We start from the raw sequence: 17,774 nt of genomic DNA, 5'->3' as shown, positions 1-17,774 counted from the left end.
TGTGTTGCTTGAATTTCCAGCATCTGCAGAATTCCTGTTGTTTAAGTCTCTTATCCTGTTTTTGTAGTTTATTGGATAAAATTGTCCATGTTCCTAAAATACCATGGCTTTGTGCAGTTGAAACTTTATATGAGCCTTGTTTGGTGCAGTCCTGTGCATTTTTCTCAGGCTAAGTTGCTCGCTGATTCTACAATTAATATTGCACTACAAATCCTAGTGAGAATGGACACAGTGCAGTAAATGCCCCATTAGTCCTGTGCTACTGAAAGTACTGTAATCAACGTTGTTTTTACTCATGCAATTTCTATTATGTTGCTATACCTGATATATTTTTCTAGGGAAATAATCCTGCTCTACATGTCAAATAGTGCTGTGACCTCAGTCCAAGATGTACTGCAGCACCAGGCTACTTGCTGAATAAATAGATTTTGTCACATAAGTAAATTTAGAGTAATAACACTTGCCGAAGATTTCTACTTTAACATGCCACACAAGATTAGGGCTCATGGGAGCAGGGGAAGTGTATGAGTTTGACCTGAAGGTTGGGCAGAGAAGGGAATAATTAAGCAGGTGTTCTTGGATTAGCATATTGTAACTAAGAAAGGTGTAAGATCTGGGGCTATGTAGTAGATCAAGAGAACAGGTGTAAGTGTCCTAGTAATTTTCCTAAGCCAATCTCCATTGAAAAGGAAATGTCTGTAAGAACAAGAATTCAACATAGAATAAATAATGTAGTAAATGTTGGCTAAGAAGCTTATGCTCTGTTTTAAGTTCTGCTCTAGTGACGTGAATGCAAGAATCTAGGCCAATGCAGTACTGAGAGGGAGCTGCACAAGCCGAGACGTTAGTGCTATCTCATATGAACAACATGGATCCAGGAAACTGTTTTGTGAAAGAGCCAGAGAAGTTGGGCTTGGGTTCTAGTCTAGCACTAAAATTTATTCAATTACGTTTCCAAGAAAAAATATTGTCTGGTCATTATATTGTTACTGATATGGGAACCATGTGTTTCCTACAATGCAAAATGACAGTACTTCAAAATAATTTCTTTGGCTGCAAGGTGTGAGGGAGAGTGTGTAAGGGCATTTATAAAGACTACAGCGCAGTAAGATTATATGATTTTGTGGTTCTCAAATCCAACCTCTCTACTTTTGTAAACATAGAAAATAGGTGCAGGAGTAGGCCATTCGGCCCTTCGAGCCTGCACCGCCATTTATTATGATCATGGCTGATCATCCAACTCAGAACCCAGCCTTCCCTCCATACCCCCTGACCCCTGTAGCCACAAGGGCCATATCTAACTTCCTTTTAAACATAGCTAATGAACTGGCCTCAACAGTTTGCTGTGGCAGAGAATTCCACAGATTCACCACTCTCTGTGTGAAGAAGTTTTTCCTAACCTCGGTCCTAAAAGGCTTCCCCTCTATCCTCAAACTGTGACCCCTCGTTCTAGACCTCCCCAACATCGGGAACAATCTTCCTGCATCTAGCCTGTCCAATCCCTTTAGGATCTTATACGTTTCAATCAGATCCCCCCTCAATCTTCTAAATTCCAACGAGTACAAGCCCAGTTCATCCAGTCTTTCTTCATATGAAAGACCTGCCATCCCAGGAATCAATCTGGTGAACCTTCTTTGTACTCCCTCTATGGCAAAGATGTCTTTCCTCAGATTAGGGGACCAAAACTGCACACAATACTCCAGGTGTGGTCTCACCAAGGCCTTGTACAACTGCAGTAGTACCTCCCTGCTCCTGTACTCGAATCCTCTCGCTATAAATGCCAGCATACCGTTCGCCTTTTTCACCGCCTGCTGTACCTGCATGCCCACTTTCAATGACTGGTGTATAATGACACCCAGGTCTCGTTGCACCTCCCCTTTTCCTAATCGGCCACCATTCAGATAATAATCTGTTTTCCTATTTTTGCCACCAAAGTGGATAACTTCACATTTATCCACATTAAATTGCATCTGCCATGAGTTTGCCCACTCACCCAACCTATCCAAGTCACCCTGCATCCTCTTAGCATCCTCCTCACTGCTAACACTGCCACCCAGCTTCGTGTCATCCGCAAACTTGGAGATGCTGCATTTAATTCCCTCATCCAAGTCATTAATATATATTGTAAACAACTGGGGTCCCAGCACTGAGCCTTGCGGTACCCCACTAGTCACCGCCTGCCATTCTGAAAAGGTCCCGTTTATTCCCACTCTTTGCTTCCTGTCTGCTAACCAATTCTCCACCCACACCAATACCTTACCCCCAATACCGTGTGCTTTAAGTTTGCACACTAATCTCCTATGTGGGACCTTGTCAAAAGCCTTTTGAAAATCCAAATATACCACATCCACTGGTTCTCCCCTATCCACTCTACTAGTTACATCCTCAAAAAATTCTATGAGATTCGTCAGACATGATTTTCCTTTCACAAATCCATGCTGACTTTGTCCGATCATTTCACCGCTTTCCAAATGTGCTGTTATCACATCCTTGATAACTGACTCCAGCAGTTTCCCCACCACCGACGTTAGGCTAACCGGCCTATAATTCCCCGGTTTCTCTCTCCCTCCTTTTTTAAAAAGTGGGGTTACATTAGCCACCCTCCAATCCTCAGGAACTAGTCCAGAATCTAACGAGTTTTGAAAAATTATCACTAATGCATCCACTATTTCTTGGGCCACTTCCTTAAGCACTCTGGGATGCAGACCATCTGGCTGTGATGTTTGCCTTTTTATTGCCTGTAAAGCTGTGATGTTTTCAGTAATTATTACAAATCACAGATTAGCTTAAATCTCGAGCTTGGGAATACCATTTGTCTTGGTGAGGGGTCCATCGAGGCCAAGTCAAGTCTGGTGAACAAGCATGTGCTCTTGGCCCACCCTGAATTCATAACCACCTTCAAGGCTTAAAACTGGTTTGTTTCATTCCTTTTCTGATCCCTTGAATATTGTTGGGTTTCTTTGTCCTATGGTAGGAATCTTGTTTTTGACTGTTGTAGTCTTTTGCCTCCTTCCTTTCTGCCTTCCTCTCACTCATTTAGAATGGTCCTTAAGCCCCATCTCTTGATGCAGTTCTTGGTTGTCTGACTGACTTATTTTGCTTCATGCAATTCAGAGGCCAAGCTGGATTAGGATTCAGAAATTTGGAAAGTTTTACTTCATTTTGGGTGTTTTCATTGGACATTGTTAGGGATTCAGAGGTATTGCTTATAGAAATGTTGTTCATCCAGGTTTGAGTATGTGGATGGATACAAGAACTGCACAGGGATGGCCTTTACAGCTCCAAATTACTTCCTGCATTGGATGCAATCTTAAAGTGGAGCAGATAAATAAGTCTGCAGTGAGTGGCTTCAATGAAACCCTTCTTGTGGCACTTTGGGCAGTGACACAACTGGTATATAATATGTTGTTGTGGAACAGATGATCCTCTCATGCTAAACAAGTCTAACCTGTTTTCTGAGTAATGATTCAAGGTTTTGGCCTAAAACATTGACTCTTTATTCCTTTCTAAAGATTGTGCCTGAGCTGCAGAGTTCGACATGCATTTTGTGTGTGTGACTCTGGATTTCCAGCATCTGCAGAATCTGTTCTGTTTATAACCTATTTTCTGTAATTGAGCCAGAATACCGGGCAGATTAACAAAAGGTCAACTGGATTGTTTTCCCAGGGAACATAGAAGTGTTCCTAAAGTAACTCACCATTGTGGGAATGTGAGAAGAAATTTTAGCTTTGGGAACACAGATGGTAACTGGACTAATGGCAACTAACAATAAGAAGGCTGATGAATACGAATAAAATGGAGATGACACTTGGTTGAATCGAGGAGATGTTTAGTTTCAGAGGCAGGGCTTGTGCTTTGGCTTGGTCAAAAAGTTAAACATTTGTAGATTTGAGAAGAAAGTGGTCACCTATTACAAATGGATGATGTGTATGCACATGACAATATGATAATTGTATAATTTTCACTATGTGAGCTGTGATTTGTAAGTCACCTTGGTGCTCTATGTGTAGGCCAAATAAAAAGGCAAACAAAGGAAATTGATATTTAACTGATTACTGTCAGTTTGAACTCCCTCATTATCCTCCCTTTTAGTGTGTATTTGATTTTTTAAATTTGGGTTGTGATTCTTTTTCTGCCAGATATCAGTTCTGATTGGAGAGCCATTCTTCACCACCAGTCTTCTACCTTGGCACAACCTTTACTTCTGGTACGCGAGGACCTATCTGGCCAAGCACCTGGCTAATGAATTCACTGTACTGCCACAGTCTGCCACATTGATAGCAATAGCTGTCGAGTTTCAGGTGAGGAGAAGAAATTTGGTAAATTGGTTTATTATTATCACATGTATCGGAAAGCTTTTATTTTTCATGCCATCCATACCGATAATTTTATTACAGGTGTCCCTTGCTTTTCGAACGTTCGCTTTACGAAACCTCACTGTTATGAAAGACCTACATCAGTTCCCCGTTTACACTAACAGAAGGTGTTTTCATTGTTACGAGAAAAAGCAGCGTGCGCCCCGAGCAGCCGCTCTCCCCCGGATTTGGATCTGCATTCCTGCCGGCATTGCTTAAACGCGCGCCTGTGAGCATCCATTAACAAGATGAGTTCTAAGGTATCGGAAAAGCCTAAGAGAGCTCGTAAGGGTGTTACACTTAGCGTAAAACTAGACATAATTAAGCATTTCGATCGTGGTGAACGAAGTAAGGACAAAGTGAGTTTAGCTTGTGGAAGTTGACGAAGATGATATTGAAGAGGTTTTGGCATCCCAAGACCAAGAACTGATAGATGAAGAGCTGATACAATTGGAAGCGGAAAGGATAACAATCGAAACCGAATACAGTAGCAAACGGACCAAAAGTGAAGTCGTCCAGGAACTGAACGTGAAGCAACTGCGTGAGATTTTCGCTGCAATGATAAAGTACAACTTTAATTTTGAAAGGGTACATCGGTTTAGGGCATATTTGCAAGCTGGTTTGAGTGCTTACAAAGAACTGTGTATCTAAAAATGCACAAGGCTAAGCAGTCAAGCAAGCCTTCCACATCAGCCACAGCAGACGACGAACCTGGACCTTCGAGATCGAGGCAGGCAGAGATAGGAGAAGATGACCTGCCTGCTCTGATGGAAACAGACGACACCCCAGTGTCCCACCACCCCAACCCCCGGGCTGCGGACAGATACCGATTCGCGGAGAATGCAGCGGTAGCCGGGACGCACCCAGCACATCTTTAAGAAAAAAAGCTGAAATAAACAAGCTAATTAATTAGGTGTCGCCCGGCACGTAAATGTCGGCCCAGATCAGAGGTGATTGCCGATTGCGTCACCTCTGATCTGGGCCGACATTTACGTGCCGGGCGGCACCTAATTAATTAACTTGTTTATTTCAGCTTTTTTCTTAAAGATATGTTGAGTGCATTCCAGCTACCGCTGTACCACTGCATTCTCCGTGGATAAGTATCAGTTCACTGCACCACCTCAACCTCCGACGACTCAGTCTAACACACCATTATCAGTGTGCTTGCTGTCTTCCCGATTCCCGTAAGTGATACTACACTGTACATACATTATTTCTACTTTATATAGGCTGTGTATTTTTATTTGGTATGATTTGGCAGCTTCATAGCTTATAGGTTACTGGACAGAGTGTTTTTGCCAACAGTGCTTGCGCCGCGTTTTTACCGACGGCACTTGCGTGAGATTTTTGCTACGGAGAACAGTGTAGGCAGTGATTGTAGAAAAGTATTTCTACTTTATATAGGCTGTGTATTCATCATATCATTCCTGCTTTTACTATATGTTACTGTTATTTTAGGTTTTATGTGTTATTTGGCATGATTTGGTAGGTTATTTTTGGGTCTGCGAAAGCTCACAAATTTTTCCCATATAAATAAATGGTAATTGCTTCTTCGCTTTACGACATTCCGGCTTACGAACTGTTTCATAGGAACGCTCTACCTTCGGATGGCGGGGGAAACCTGTACAATGTACTGAGGCAATACAAGGGAAAACAATGACAGAACAAAGTGTTACAGTCACAGAGAAAGTGCAGTGCAGTTAGATAATAAGGTGCAAGGCCACGATGAGGTGAATTCTGAGGTCAAGAATCTATCTTCTATTAGGTGACCATTTAATAGTCATACATCAGTGTGATAGAACTGTCCCTGCAGTTAGTTGTATCTGCTTTCAGACTTTTGCATCCTATGCCCAATGGAAGAAAGTAAAGAGAGAATGTTTGGGGTAAGAGAGCTCTTTCATTTTGTTAGCTGCTTTTCTGAGGCAGCAAGAAGGCTCTCAGTAGACAGCATCCATGAAGCGGAGGCTGGTTTCCATTATGTACTGTCCGGAATCTTCTGCAGTTTCTTGCAGTCTTGGGGTGAGCCGTTGCCATACCAAGCAGTGTTGCATCGAGAAAGGATGCTTTCTGTGGTGCTTCGATTAAAATTGGTGAGGGTCAGAGGGAACATGCCAACTTTCTTTAGCCTTCTGAGGAAGTAGAGACACTGGTATACTTCCTTGGCTGTGGCTTCTACCTGGTTGGAGAGGACAGATGCTCACTCCTGGGAACTTGCAAGTTTTAAGCCTCTCAACCTTAGCACCGTTGATGATAACAGGAGCATGTGCACCTCCCCAGTTCCTCTTCCATTTTGCTGACACTGATGGCAAGATTGTTGTCATGACATCATGTCACGAGGCTCTCTATCTCCTTTTGTATTTGAATCCAGGGTATAGGAATTATTTTGCAAAAGGGTTCATTTTTAGGGGTTTCTGGGTTCTGAATGACCAGATTTACAGAAATCCAACTTTATACAAATTCTCCCATATACTATTGAAGCATTTTCAGGCTAGGAGTAATATTAAAATGTTTCGTAATGGTATTAATTAATGCCTAACAGTAATAGTATTTGGATAGTGTTCAAGAATTACAGCAAGTATGCATAGAATGATATAAAAAAAACGGATTGCTAAAGAAAACGGATGTTTCTGATTTTTGGAGAAATTATAGTCTTTATTTCTCAAGAATGGAAAGCCTACACAACTTAGAGACTTGATTTCTGAGAGTTACAAGTTAGCGCTATGGATGTTATTCTTAGTTCTTAGTTTCTTCCATTTTGTCTACAACAATCCCTGACCTGAGAAGCACAGTGGCAAAAACTTTCAGAATCTGTTTGTCTGAAGTGCTCTTTGTCTCATTCAAGCTGTCAAGTCTCATAAACTTTACCTGACAATGATATAGAACATAGAAAACCTACAAAACGATACAGGCTCTTCGGCCTCCAATACATAAGGCACGACCTGTCTTTGACAAAACCATGCTGACTATTCCTAAGCATAGTATGCCTCTCCAAATGTTCATGAATCCTGCCTCTCTGGATCTTCTCCATCAACTTAACAACCACTGAAGTAAGACTCACTGGTCTATAATTTCCGGAGCTATCTCTACCCCCTTTCTTGAACAAGGGAACAACATCTGCATCCCCCTTATCCTCTGGAACCTCTCCCATTCCCATTGGTGATACAAAGATCATTGCCAGAGACTCAACAATCTCCTCCCTTGCCTCCCGCAGTAGCCTGAGGTATATCTTGTCCGATCCTGGTGACTTATCCAACTTGATGCTTTCCAAAAGTTCCAGCACATCCTCTTTCTTAATGTCTGTATGCTCAAGCTTTTCATCCACTGTAAGTCATCCCTATAATCGCCATGGTCCGTTTCTGTAGTGAATACTGAAGCAGAGTATTCAATAAGTACCTCCGCTACCTCCTCTGGTTCCATACACACTTTTCCACTGTCGCACTTGATTGGTCCTATTCTCTCATGCTTTAACCTCTTGCTTTTCATGTTCTTGTAGAATGCCTTGGGGTTTTCCTTAATCCTGCTTGCCAAGGCCTTCTCATGGTTGCTCTGACTCTCCTAATTTCATTCTTAAGCTCCTTCCTGTTTGCCTTATAATTTTCTAGATCTCTGTCATTACCAAGTTTTTTGAACTTTTTGTAAACTTTTTGTTTCTTCTTGACTAGATTTTCAACGGCCTTTGGACACCACGGTTCCTGTACCCTACTGTCCTTTCCCTGTCTCATTTGAACTTACCAGTGTAGAACGCCATGCAAATATCCCCTGAACATTTGCCACATTTCTGCCATATGTTTCCCTGAGAACATCTGTTCCCAATTTATGCTTTCAAGTTCCCGCCTGATAGCTTCATATTTCCCCTACTTAAGTTAAACGCTTTCCTAACTTGTCTGTTCCTATCCCTCTCCAATGCTGTGGTAAAGGAGATAGAATTATGATTACTATCTCCAAAATGCTCTCCCACTGAGAGATCTGACAGCTGACCAGGTTCATTTCACAATACCAGATCAAGTACAGCCTCTCCTCTTGTAGGCTTATCTACATACTGTGTCAGGAAACCTTCCTGAACACACCTAACAAACTCCACTCCATCTAAACCCCTCGCTCTAGGGAGATACCAGTCATTATTTGGGAAATTAAAATCCCCCATCACGACAACCGTTCCAGAGTCTGTCTCCCTATCTGCTCCTCGATGTCCCTGTTACTATTGGGTGGTCTGTAAAAAACACCCAGTGGGGTTATTGACCCCTTCCTGTTTCTAACTCAGTAGACAATCCCTCCATGACGTCCTCCTTTTCTGCAGCCATGACACTATCTCTGATCAGCAGTGCCACGCCCCCACCTCTTTTGCCTCCCTCCCTGTCCTTTCTGAAACATCTAAAACCTGGTACTCCTAACTATCCATTCCTGCCCCTGAGCCATCCAAGTCTCTGTAGTGGCCACAACATCATAGCTCCAAGGACTGATCCACACTGTAAGCTCATCCGCTTTGTATGTGATACTTCTTGCATTAAAATAGACACATCTCAAACCATCAGTCTGAGTGCATACCTTCTCTATCATCTGCCTATCCTCCCCCTCACACTGTCTCCAAGCTTTCTCTATTTGTGAGCTAACAGCCTCTTCCTCCTTCTCCTCAGTTCGGTTCCCATTCCCCCTGCCCCACCCCACCAGCAATTCTAGGTTAAACTCTCCCCAATAGCCTTAGCAGACCCCTGCCAGGATATTGATCCCCTTCAGATTCAAGTGCAACCCATCCTTTTTGTACAGGTCATACCTGCACCAAAAGAGGTCCCTATGATCCAGAAATCTGAATCCCTGCCCCCTGCTCCAATCCCTCAGCCATTCATTTATCCTCCACCTCACTCTATTCCTATACTCACTGTCGCGTGGCACAGGCAGTAATCTCGAGATTACTACCTTTGAGGTCCTGCTTCTCAACTTCTTTCCTAACTCCCTGTAGTCTGTTTTCAGGACCTTCTCCCTTTTCCTACCGATGTTGTTGGTACCAATATGTACCACGACCTCTGGCTGTTCACTTTCCCACTTCAGGATATTGTGGACGCGATCAGAAATATTCTGGACCTTGGCACCTGGGAGGCAAACTGTGCTTCTTTCCCACGTCCACAGAATCACCTGTCTGCCCCCCCAACTATAGTGTCCCCTTATCACTGCTGCCATCCTCTTCCTTTCCTTATCTTAGAAACATAGAAAGCATACAGCACAATACAGGCCCTTCGGCCCACAAAGCTATGCTGAACATGTCCCTACCTTAGACCTACCTAGGGTTTACCCATAGCCCTCTATTCTTCTAAGCTCCATGTAGCCATCCAGGAGTCTCTTAAAAGACCCTATCGTTCCCGCCTCCACCACCGCCGCCGACAGCCCATTCCACATCCTCACCACTCTCTGTGCAAAAAAAACTTACCCCTGACATCTCCTCTGTACTTACTTCCAAGCACCTTAAAACTATGCCCTCTCGTGCTAACCATTTCAACCCTGGGGAAAAGCCTCTGAACATCCACACAATCAATGCCTCTCATTATCTTGTACGCCTCTATCAAGTCACCTCTGTCACCTCTCATCCTCTGTCGCTCCAAGGAGAAAAGGCCGAGTTCACTCAACCTTTTCTCATAAGGCATGCTCCGCAATCCAGGCAACATCCTTGTGAATCTCCTCTGCACCCTTTCTATGGTTTCCATGTCCTTCCTATAGTGAGGTGACCAGACTCTGTGCCAGAGGTGCGGCCACTATTGCTTCCCCCAGGTAGGTCGTTCCCCCAACAGTACTCAAACAGGAGTACTTATTGTTAAGGGGGACAGCCATATGGGTAGTCTATAGTATCTGACTCTTGCCCTTCCCTCTCCTGACTGTTACCCACTTATCTGTCTCCTGAGGCCCCAGTGTAACTACTTGCCTGTAGCTCCTCTCTATCACCTCCTCACTTTCCGTGACCAGACGAAGGTCATCAAGCTGCATCGCCAGTTCCCTAACCTGGTCCCTAAGGAGCCCTGCCTCGACCGGTTATCACCAAAGCCCCGTTGAGCCAAAGCCCTCCTATTCTGACTCCCTCTACTCTGCTGCCTGGTCTATACAGCTGTCTTCTTTTTAAATCTTTCCCGCCGGTCTAACTTGCTGACATCCATGTGCTTGCGCAGTCGTACCTCGATATTTTCGGGAGAAATTAATTTGCTTTTGAATGCATTGGAAAATTCTGACTTAATTGAAAGAAACTGAGAATTATTTCATACTTTCTTCCACTGTGTGTGTATGGTGATGTTATGATTTGAAGCAGCAGTTACTACTTCCATCTACTTAAGCTTGTCTGTTTGCCTTGTGCCTCTCCAGGATCTCTGGCGCATCCGTGCACCCTGTAGGGAATGCGAGGGCTTTGATGTCAACCTCATGGATGAGATGATACAGGTAAGGACATTGAGGAGGGAATTTTGGAATGTCAGTGTCCTGATTAGGTGGCTGCTGTAGGGACTGGATTTGTTGCAGTATGATTTTGCTTTGTGTCAGGAGGAAGATGTCTGGGCAGTTGGAAACAACTTAGGAAAACTGTGGAGACAAAATGGCAACAGTAAGTAATTAATATTTACCAGGAAACTGGGAAGGAAGCCCGAGTATTTTTCAGAATGTGCCAGAGAATATTTGTCTGAAAGAATTAATGGAGCCTCCCCTTAGCATCTTGCCATGCTGTATCCCTTACACTGAAATATCAACCTGAGATGTGTGTTAAATCTATGAAGTTGAGAATCTTGCTAATGAGTCACTGTGTGTGTATGTGTTTGTGTTTGGTTTCATGGTGTACTTAATAGGTTCAGTAACATTATATTGTTTCATTCATTTTCCTCTCTTTATTGTTCTCTCAATTCTTGCAAAACATTTGTCAGAATTCCTTGAATTTCCGGGAGTGTCAGGAGGCTGAACCCCACCCTCTTTGGGAGTACCCATGCAGAGTACTCAGTGAGCCATGCCAGATCCTCACCTTTGATTTTCGCCATGAGGTACCAGAGCAGTCAGTCTGCTCTTCTGGATCGATGCACCTCTCGAGGTATGGAGAATATTGGGTGGTCTTTGCACTTGATGTTAAAGGAAGGGCCGTATTTTTCAGGGATAGCACTTGAAGGATGTGAGTGACAGATACCTTAGAAGCCTTGCAGCAGTAAAATCCTGCAAATCCTGAACTGCTTTTCTCAGCCAATGTGCACTGAGAGAAAGCTTTAGGTTTACCTGAATTGTGTCTTAAGTGAAAACCCCAGTTTTAACCACTGAGGCTGCTGATCAGTTCAGGAAAGGATGGTATAAATCATTGCATAGGGTCACTGAACCTTTGCCTGTGTTGGGTGTTCGTAACTGTGCTGCGGTTCTGCTATTTTAACTTATACTGAAGTATTTGGAAGTTGCAGCTTGTTAAGAAGAACACACAAAGGAGTGGAAAAAAGACATTTGTCTCTTTGAGCTTGCATTAACGTTCTGTAAGTTTAGTGCGGGCTTCCTGCTTCAATGCTCGCATGCAGTATCCCCATGTGCCTTAATTCATTCAGTACCTCAGTACCTCTGTCTTGAATCTGCTTAATGCCTGAAACTCAGCCTTTGGGAAGGGAGGAGGAGGGAACTGGAATACTAATAACTCAATTTAAAGGAATCACTGCTCATCACAGTCTTAAATGAGTGACTTTTGATCTGTGTATTGTTCCTCTGTGTCCGTCAGTATGCTTTTGTCAGAGCCCATTCTCTGTACCCACTCTTGTCCTCTTCACCCCAACCCCCCATACCACCAAGCTCTCCCCTCCAGGCCCAGAGGGCAATCAATAAGCTGGTGCACCAAAGATTGTTGCAGAAAATGAAAGCAGAATGATATGAAATAGATTGGGTTTGTACTTCCAGTGAGAATGAATAATTATTCGTAAGGCCAGTGATGTTGTGGAGATGGAACTGGACTCTCTCACGGTGATGTCTGAAAAGAGGATGCTGTCTAAGTTGCATGCCATTTTGGTCAATGTCTCCCATCCACTGCATAATGTACTGGTTGGGCACAGGAGTACATTCAGCCAGAGACTCATTCCTCCAAGATGCAGCACAGAGCGTCATAGGAAGTCATTCCTGCCTGTGGCCATCAAACTTTACAACTCCTCCCTTGGAGGGTCAGACACCCTGTGCTGATAGGCTGGTCCTGGACTTATTTCATAATTTACTGGCATAATTTACATATTACTATTTAACTATTTATGGGTCTATTACTATTTATTATTTATGGTGCAACTGTAACGAAAACTAATTTCCCCCTGGGATCAATAAAGTATGACTATGACTTGTGGTTTCTTAGATATACACCATTAGCCACTTTATACTCACTATTTAAACCTCTCTATTTTCCTTTCCTGTATTTCCTTCACTACTTTTCCACTAAGTATTATATTGTTGCGAAATTTGGATGCATTATAGTCTACCCTTATTTAAGTTATTAACATACACTGTTGTTGTGGTACCCAAAATGAAAAACCTTGTCAAACTAAAACAGTCTTGTTCTTTCCTTTTATTTGCTCTCTTCTGTCCATGATGATATATTACTCCAAACCCAATGGGATCATGTCTTGAGTAATAGCATGCTGTGAGATGCTTTTTAAAATACAAATAGACTAATCCAGAGTTTCCCACATGTCACTCCTTTAGACATGGCCTCAGAAAATCTTCTAGAAACAATTTACCTTTCATTAAGACAGGTTGACTCTGATTATTCATAGTTTGATTTTCTAAATGTCCTATTACTATGACACTGTAATGGGCTTCATTACTCCATTTATCCGAGTCCTGGTACAAGGTCTTGACCTGAAACATTGACCTATACCTTTTGCCTTCACAGATGATGCTTGTCCAGTCTAGTTCTTCCAGCATTCTGCTTTGTTTCCAATCTGATTTGTCTGGTTTCTGTGAAAGTTTCTCATGAATATTGTGTTACTTTTATTGCAAACATTGCTTACTTATAAGTACCTTGGAAGTATATAGTTTTTATGCTAGGTCACCATCGTAATCACCATGTAAACACCTATTCAATCAAATCTATTTTTCTCTTGTCTACCATGGTAGTTCTCCAATTGTGATACAGGCATTGTATGTACTGTTGAAGTCAGAAATTTACATACACCTTCGCCATATACATTTAAACTCAGTTTTTCACAATTCCTGACATTTAATCCTAGAAAACATTCCCTATCTTAGGTCAGTTAGGATCACTTCTTTACTTTAAGAATGTGAAATGTCAGAGTAGTAGTAGAGAGAATGATTTATTTCAGCTTTTATTTTTTTCATCACTTTCCCAGTGGGTCAGAAGTTTACATACACTTTGTTAATATTTGGTAGCATTGCCTTTAAATTGCTTAACTTAGGTCAAATGTTTTTGGTAGCCTTCCACAAGCTTCTCACAGTAAGTTGCTGGAATTTTGTTCCTTTCCTCCAGACGGAACTGGGTGTAACTGAGTCAGGTTTGCAGGCCTCCTTGCTCGTACACGCTTTTTCAGTTCTGCCCACAAATTTTCTGTCAGATTGAGGTCAGAAAATGATGTCAAGTCTGGTTCATCCTTGGGAGCAATTTCCAAACGCCTGAAGGTACCACGTTCATCTGTACAAACAATAGCATGCAAGTATGAACACCATGGGACCATGCAGCCGTCATACTGCTCAGGAAGGAGATGCATTCTGTCTCCTAGAGATGAACGTACTTTGGCGCGAAAAGTGCAAATCAATCCCAGAACAACAGCAAAGGACCTTTGAAGATGCTGGAGGAAACAGGTAGACAAGTATCTATATCCACAGTAAAATGAGTCCGAGATCGACATAACCTGAAAGGCTGCTCAGCAAGGAAGAAGCCACTGCTCCAAAACCGCCATAAAAAAGCCAGACTACAGTTTGCAAGTGCACTTGGGGACAAAGATCTTACTATTTGGAGAAATGTCCTCTGGTCTGATGAAACAAAAATTGAACTGTTTGGCCATAATGACCATTGTTGTGTTTGGAGGAAAAAGGGTGAGGCTTGCAAACAGAAGAACACCATCCCAACCGTGAAGCATGGGGGTGGCAGCATCATGTTGTGGGGGTGCTTTGGTGCAGGAGGGACTGGTGCACTTCACAAAATAGATGGCATCATAAGCAAGGAAAATTATGTGGATATTTTGAAGCAACATCTCAAGACATCAGCCAGGAAGTTAAAGCTTGGTCGCAAATGGGTTTTCCAAATGGACAATGACCCCAAGCATACCTCCAAAGTTGTGGCAAAATTGCTTAAGGACAACAAAATCAAGGTATTAGAGTGGCCATCAAACAGCCCTGACCTCAATCTGATAGAAAATTTGTGGGCAGAACTGAAAAAGCGTGTTCAAGCAAGGAGGCCTACAAACCTGACTCAGTTACACCAGTTCTGTCTGGAGGAATGGAACAAAATTCCAGCAACTTACTGTGAGAAGCTTGTGGAAGGCTACCCAAAGCGTTTGACCCAAGTTAAACAATCTAGAGGCAATGCTACCAAATACTAACAAAGTGTATGTAAACTTCTGACCCACTGGGAAAGTGATGAAAGAATTAAAAGCTGAAATCAAGCATTCTCTCTACTATTACTCTGACATTTCACATTCTTAAAATAAAGTAGTGATCCTAACTGACCTAAGACAGGGAATGTTTTCTAGGATTAAATGTCAGGAATTGTGATAAACTGAGTTTAAATGTACTTGGCTATGGTGTATGTAAACTTCTGACTTCATCTGTACATCATAGGGTGACATGTAATTTCTCTTGCGTTTAGCTGCCAGACTAAAATTCATTTGTGCTTTGAAATTATTCATGGGGTTTATCCCATTGCTCACAGGTGTGTTTTCTGTATTTTCACCACTATCAGAAAAGTAGTTACATCTAAACTCCCATTCCACCACATTTTAGTTAACCCAGGCTCCCTCTCTCCATGCTCTGTAGTCTGTAATTTATTAAGCTTCTGTTCATCTTATCCTTTAGAATTTAAAGTTACCTCAAAATTCCAGTAGAAGTATGAAAAGAACTATTTGTTTTTTTTCAGGTCTGGCACTTGCCATGGAGTAGTGCTTTGGATGGACTACTGCCTGGTAAATGACATTACAGTCACCACGGGATTAACCAGGCTTTGTTCTCATACGGTAATGATTCATCATTGAATTTCATGGAAAGTTCAAGTCCAGTGGGAACTCAGTAGAGTAGAACTTGGTTAATGCAGCACACTAGACTAGTAGATTCTCCCATGAATGTTAAACAATATCCTGTACACATTCCTATTCAGATACCATATAATGGAATCATGATTTTTACAGTGAACTTGGTAAGCTTAAGGGGGAGTTTAAGTAGGAGAATCTGTTTCAAAGTAGAGTTTAAAAGTAGTGCAGGAACCAATAACCTGGTGTGGTAAAGTGAGGGTGAGAATCCGCATGTGGAGAGCTCAAGCCCATTGGGAGTTCTGAACTTTTGGATAACAGAAGTCTTACTGACCTGATAACTGACCAGGAACTACCTGTTCTGTGTAACTTTGGGAATGTTTTGAACCAGGATGTGGGCTTCAGTAATAGAGTAATTTTGTGGAACACAATTGACTGTGAGATTTAGGGAATGGTGCTGAGGATGGAGTTAGTAATGGGAGAAGAGTGATGCTGGAAATAAGGCATTAATGCAGTGGGTCTGGAGGAAGTCATCTGATGTGATGGGGACTGGAGGAGATATACAATGTGACAGACTTGAGAGCCAGCTGACAGCGAGGGGGTCTGGGACTCGGTGGGGTACCTGCTCTCCCGAGCAACCAATTCCGCAGCTGGTTTGTGAATTCCTTTCTTCTCCGTTGACAGGGTGACTGTGAGTGGAACCCACACAACAAGCAGGGTGTCTACTTCCTTCACTCGGAGACCAGTCAAGAGACTTTGAACAAGCAGACACCTATTATCTATAATGTCACTTTCCACCCAAAGACAGGAGAACTGGCCTTGGATTTCCGGCAGTCCCTGTAATCAGCTGGAGTGGGCTGAAGGACAAAGATCCTTCTGTGATTTACAACTGGAAGCGTGGCTCAGGTATTATTGTTGTGAATCCTCAGATCCACTCCAGACAGGGACATGAAGAATTTAGCTGACCTCTTTGAATTTGAAGGAAGATTAAGCAAAAGTGGTTTGTTAAAACATTATGGTTGGACTTCAGTGCTTTTTATATAGAGGCTCACTGGGGAAAAAACACTGCCTGCCTACCTGCCACAATGGCAGCTTTCTCTGAGTCTGAAAGGTGTGGGTTCAAACCGCACCTTTACTGGAACACACAATTTAGGGTGATATTGGAGGTTGTAGCAAGGCATCTGGAGGATGAGATGTTAAAATGGGACACCATCTGCCTGCTGTGGATGTGTGATCCCTTGGTGTTATTGAAAGGATGAGGAAGGGGAGCTCAACCTGTCTCCTAGACCACATTAATCTCGCAACAAATGCCACCAAAACAATCATTACATTGTTCAAACAACACAAACAACAGGAATTCTGCAGATGCTGGAAATTCAAGCAACACACATCAAAGTTTCTGGTGAACGCAGCAGGCCAGGCAGCATCTCTAGGAGGAGGTACAGTCGACGTTTCAGGCCGAGACCCTTCATCTCGGCCTGACGAAGGGTCTCGGCCTGAAACGTCGACTGTACCTCCTCCTAGAGATGCTGCCTGGCCTGCTGCGTTCACCAGCAACTTTGATGTGTGTTGATTACATTGTTCAGTTAATCACTGTTTATGGTATTTTGTTACATGTGAGTAGGCTGCTATCTAAATAACAACAACTCAAAGCTAACTTGTTACCTGAAAGAAGTTGCATAAATGTTTTATTTCTTTGTTGGGAGAACTGAGTGTAACATCGTTTCTCTGTGGGTTTACTCTAAGCACTGGACTTAGCCTTCATTATGTAAAGTCAGTGAACGTCATAATCCAAACTGGCATTGTGGTTCCAAAAGATGCAAGATTTATTTTATTTTGGAAGGAGACTTATTAAAGTATTTTTCAAGCTTCTCTGTTTTCATCATTTTGGAAATCTCCATCTGAATGTTTGCTAGTGTGAGCTGGATATGAATTGTCTTGTCCTGCACTGCACTTGCACAGGGCTGCGGAACCTTCCCTGTTATTCACAGATGTAACTCAGTTGTCCTTTGGTACTTGACTCGTCTCTTTAAATGTCAGTCTAGCTCAGCACTTGTGGGATTCATTCTGATTAGGTTAGTGGGTTAAAACTCCAATCTAGATCCACTCAGCTCCACAATGAATGAGTGTAGTGCTGGAGGTTCTATTAAGTTAATGCATTTCAGCAAATCTGCATGAAATGTTTCTGTGAGATTGTTTGAGTGCAGGGTTTCATTCCCGCACTCCTCCCCATACTGGAGATGTAAAG

At 42.7% G+C, this 17,774-nt stretch overlaps 1 protein-coding gene across 3 annotated transcripts in view; it reads left to right on the top strand.

Annotated features, from left to right (window-relative positions):
* Positions 1-16,942, top strand: part of prmt7 (protein arginine methyltransferase 7) — a 53,034-nt gene extending 36,092 nt beyond the window's left edge. The window contains exons 13-17 of one of the 3 annotated variants that reach the window (XM_063066705.1): positions 4,140-4,301; positions 10,698-10,772; positions 11,246-11,406; positions 15,418-15,514; positions 16,211-16,942. In XM_063066705.1, the coding sequence (XP_062922775.1) occupies positions 4,140-4,301; positions 10,698-10,772; positions 11,246-11,406; positions 15,418-15,514; positions 16,211-16,369 (654 nt within the window). In that variant the 3' untranslated portion in view covers positions 16,370-16,942. Of the gene's footprint in view, positions 1-4,139; positions 4,302-10,697; positions 10,773-10,871; positions 10,933-11,245; positions 11,407-15,417; positions 15,515-16,210 lie in introns of those variants that run through there. The other 2 variants (XM_063066708.1, XM_063066706.1) reach the window with 2 other exon arrangements.
* The last annotated feature ends 832 nt before the right edge of the window (positions 16,943-17,774 follow it).

Source organism: Mobula hypostoma, chromosome 14 (genome assembly GCF_963921235.1).
Source record: "Mobula hypostoma chromosome 14, sMobHyp1.1, whole genome shotgun sequence".
NCBI lineage: Eukaryota > Metazoa > Chordata > Chondrichthyes > Myliobatiformes > Myliobatidae > Mobula > Mobula hypostoma.
This window is presented reverse-complemented; position numbering and strand designations above follow the sequence as displayed.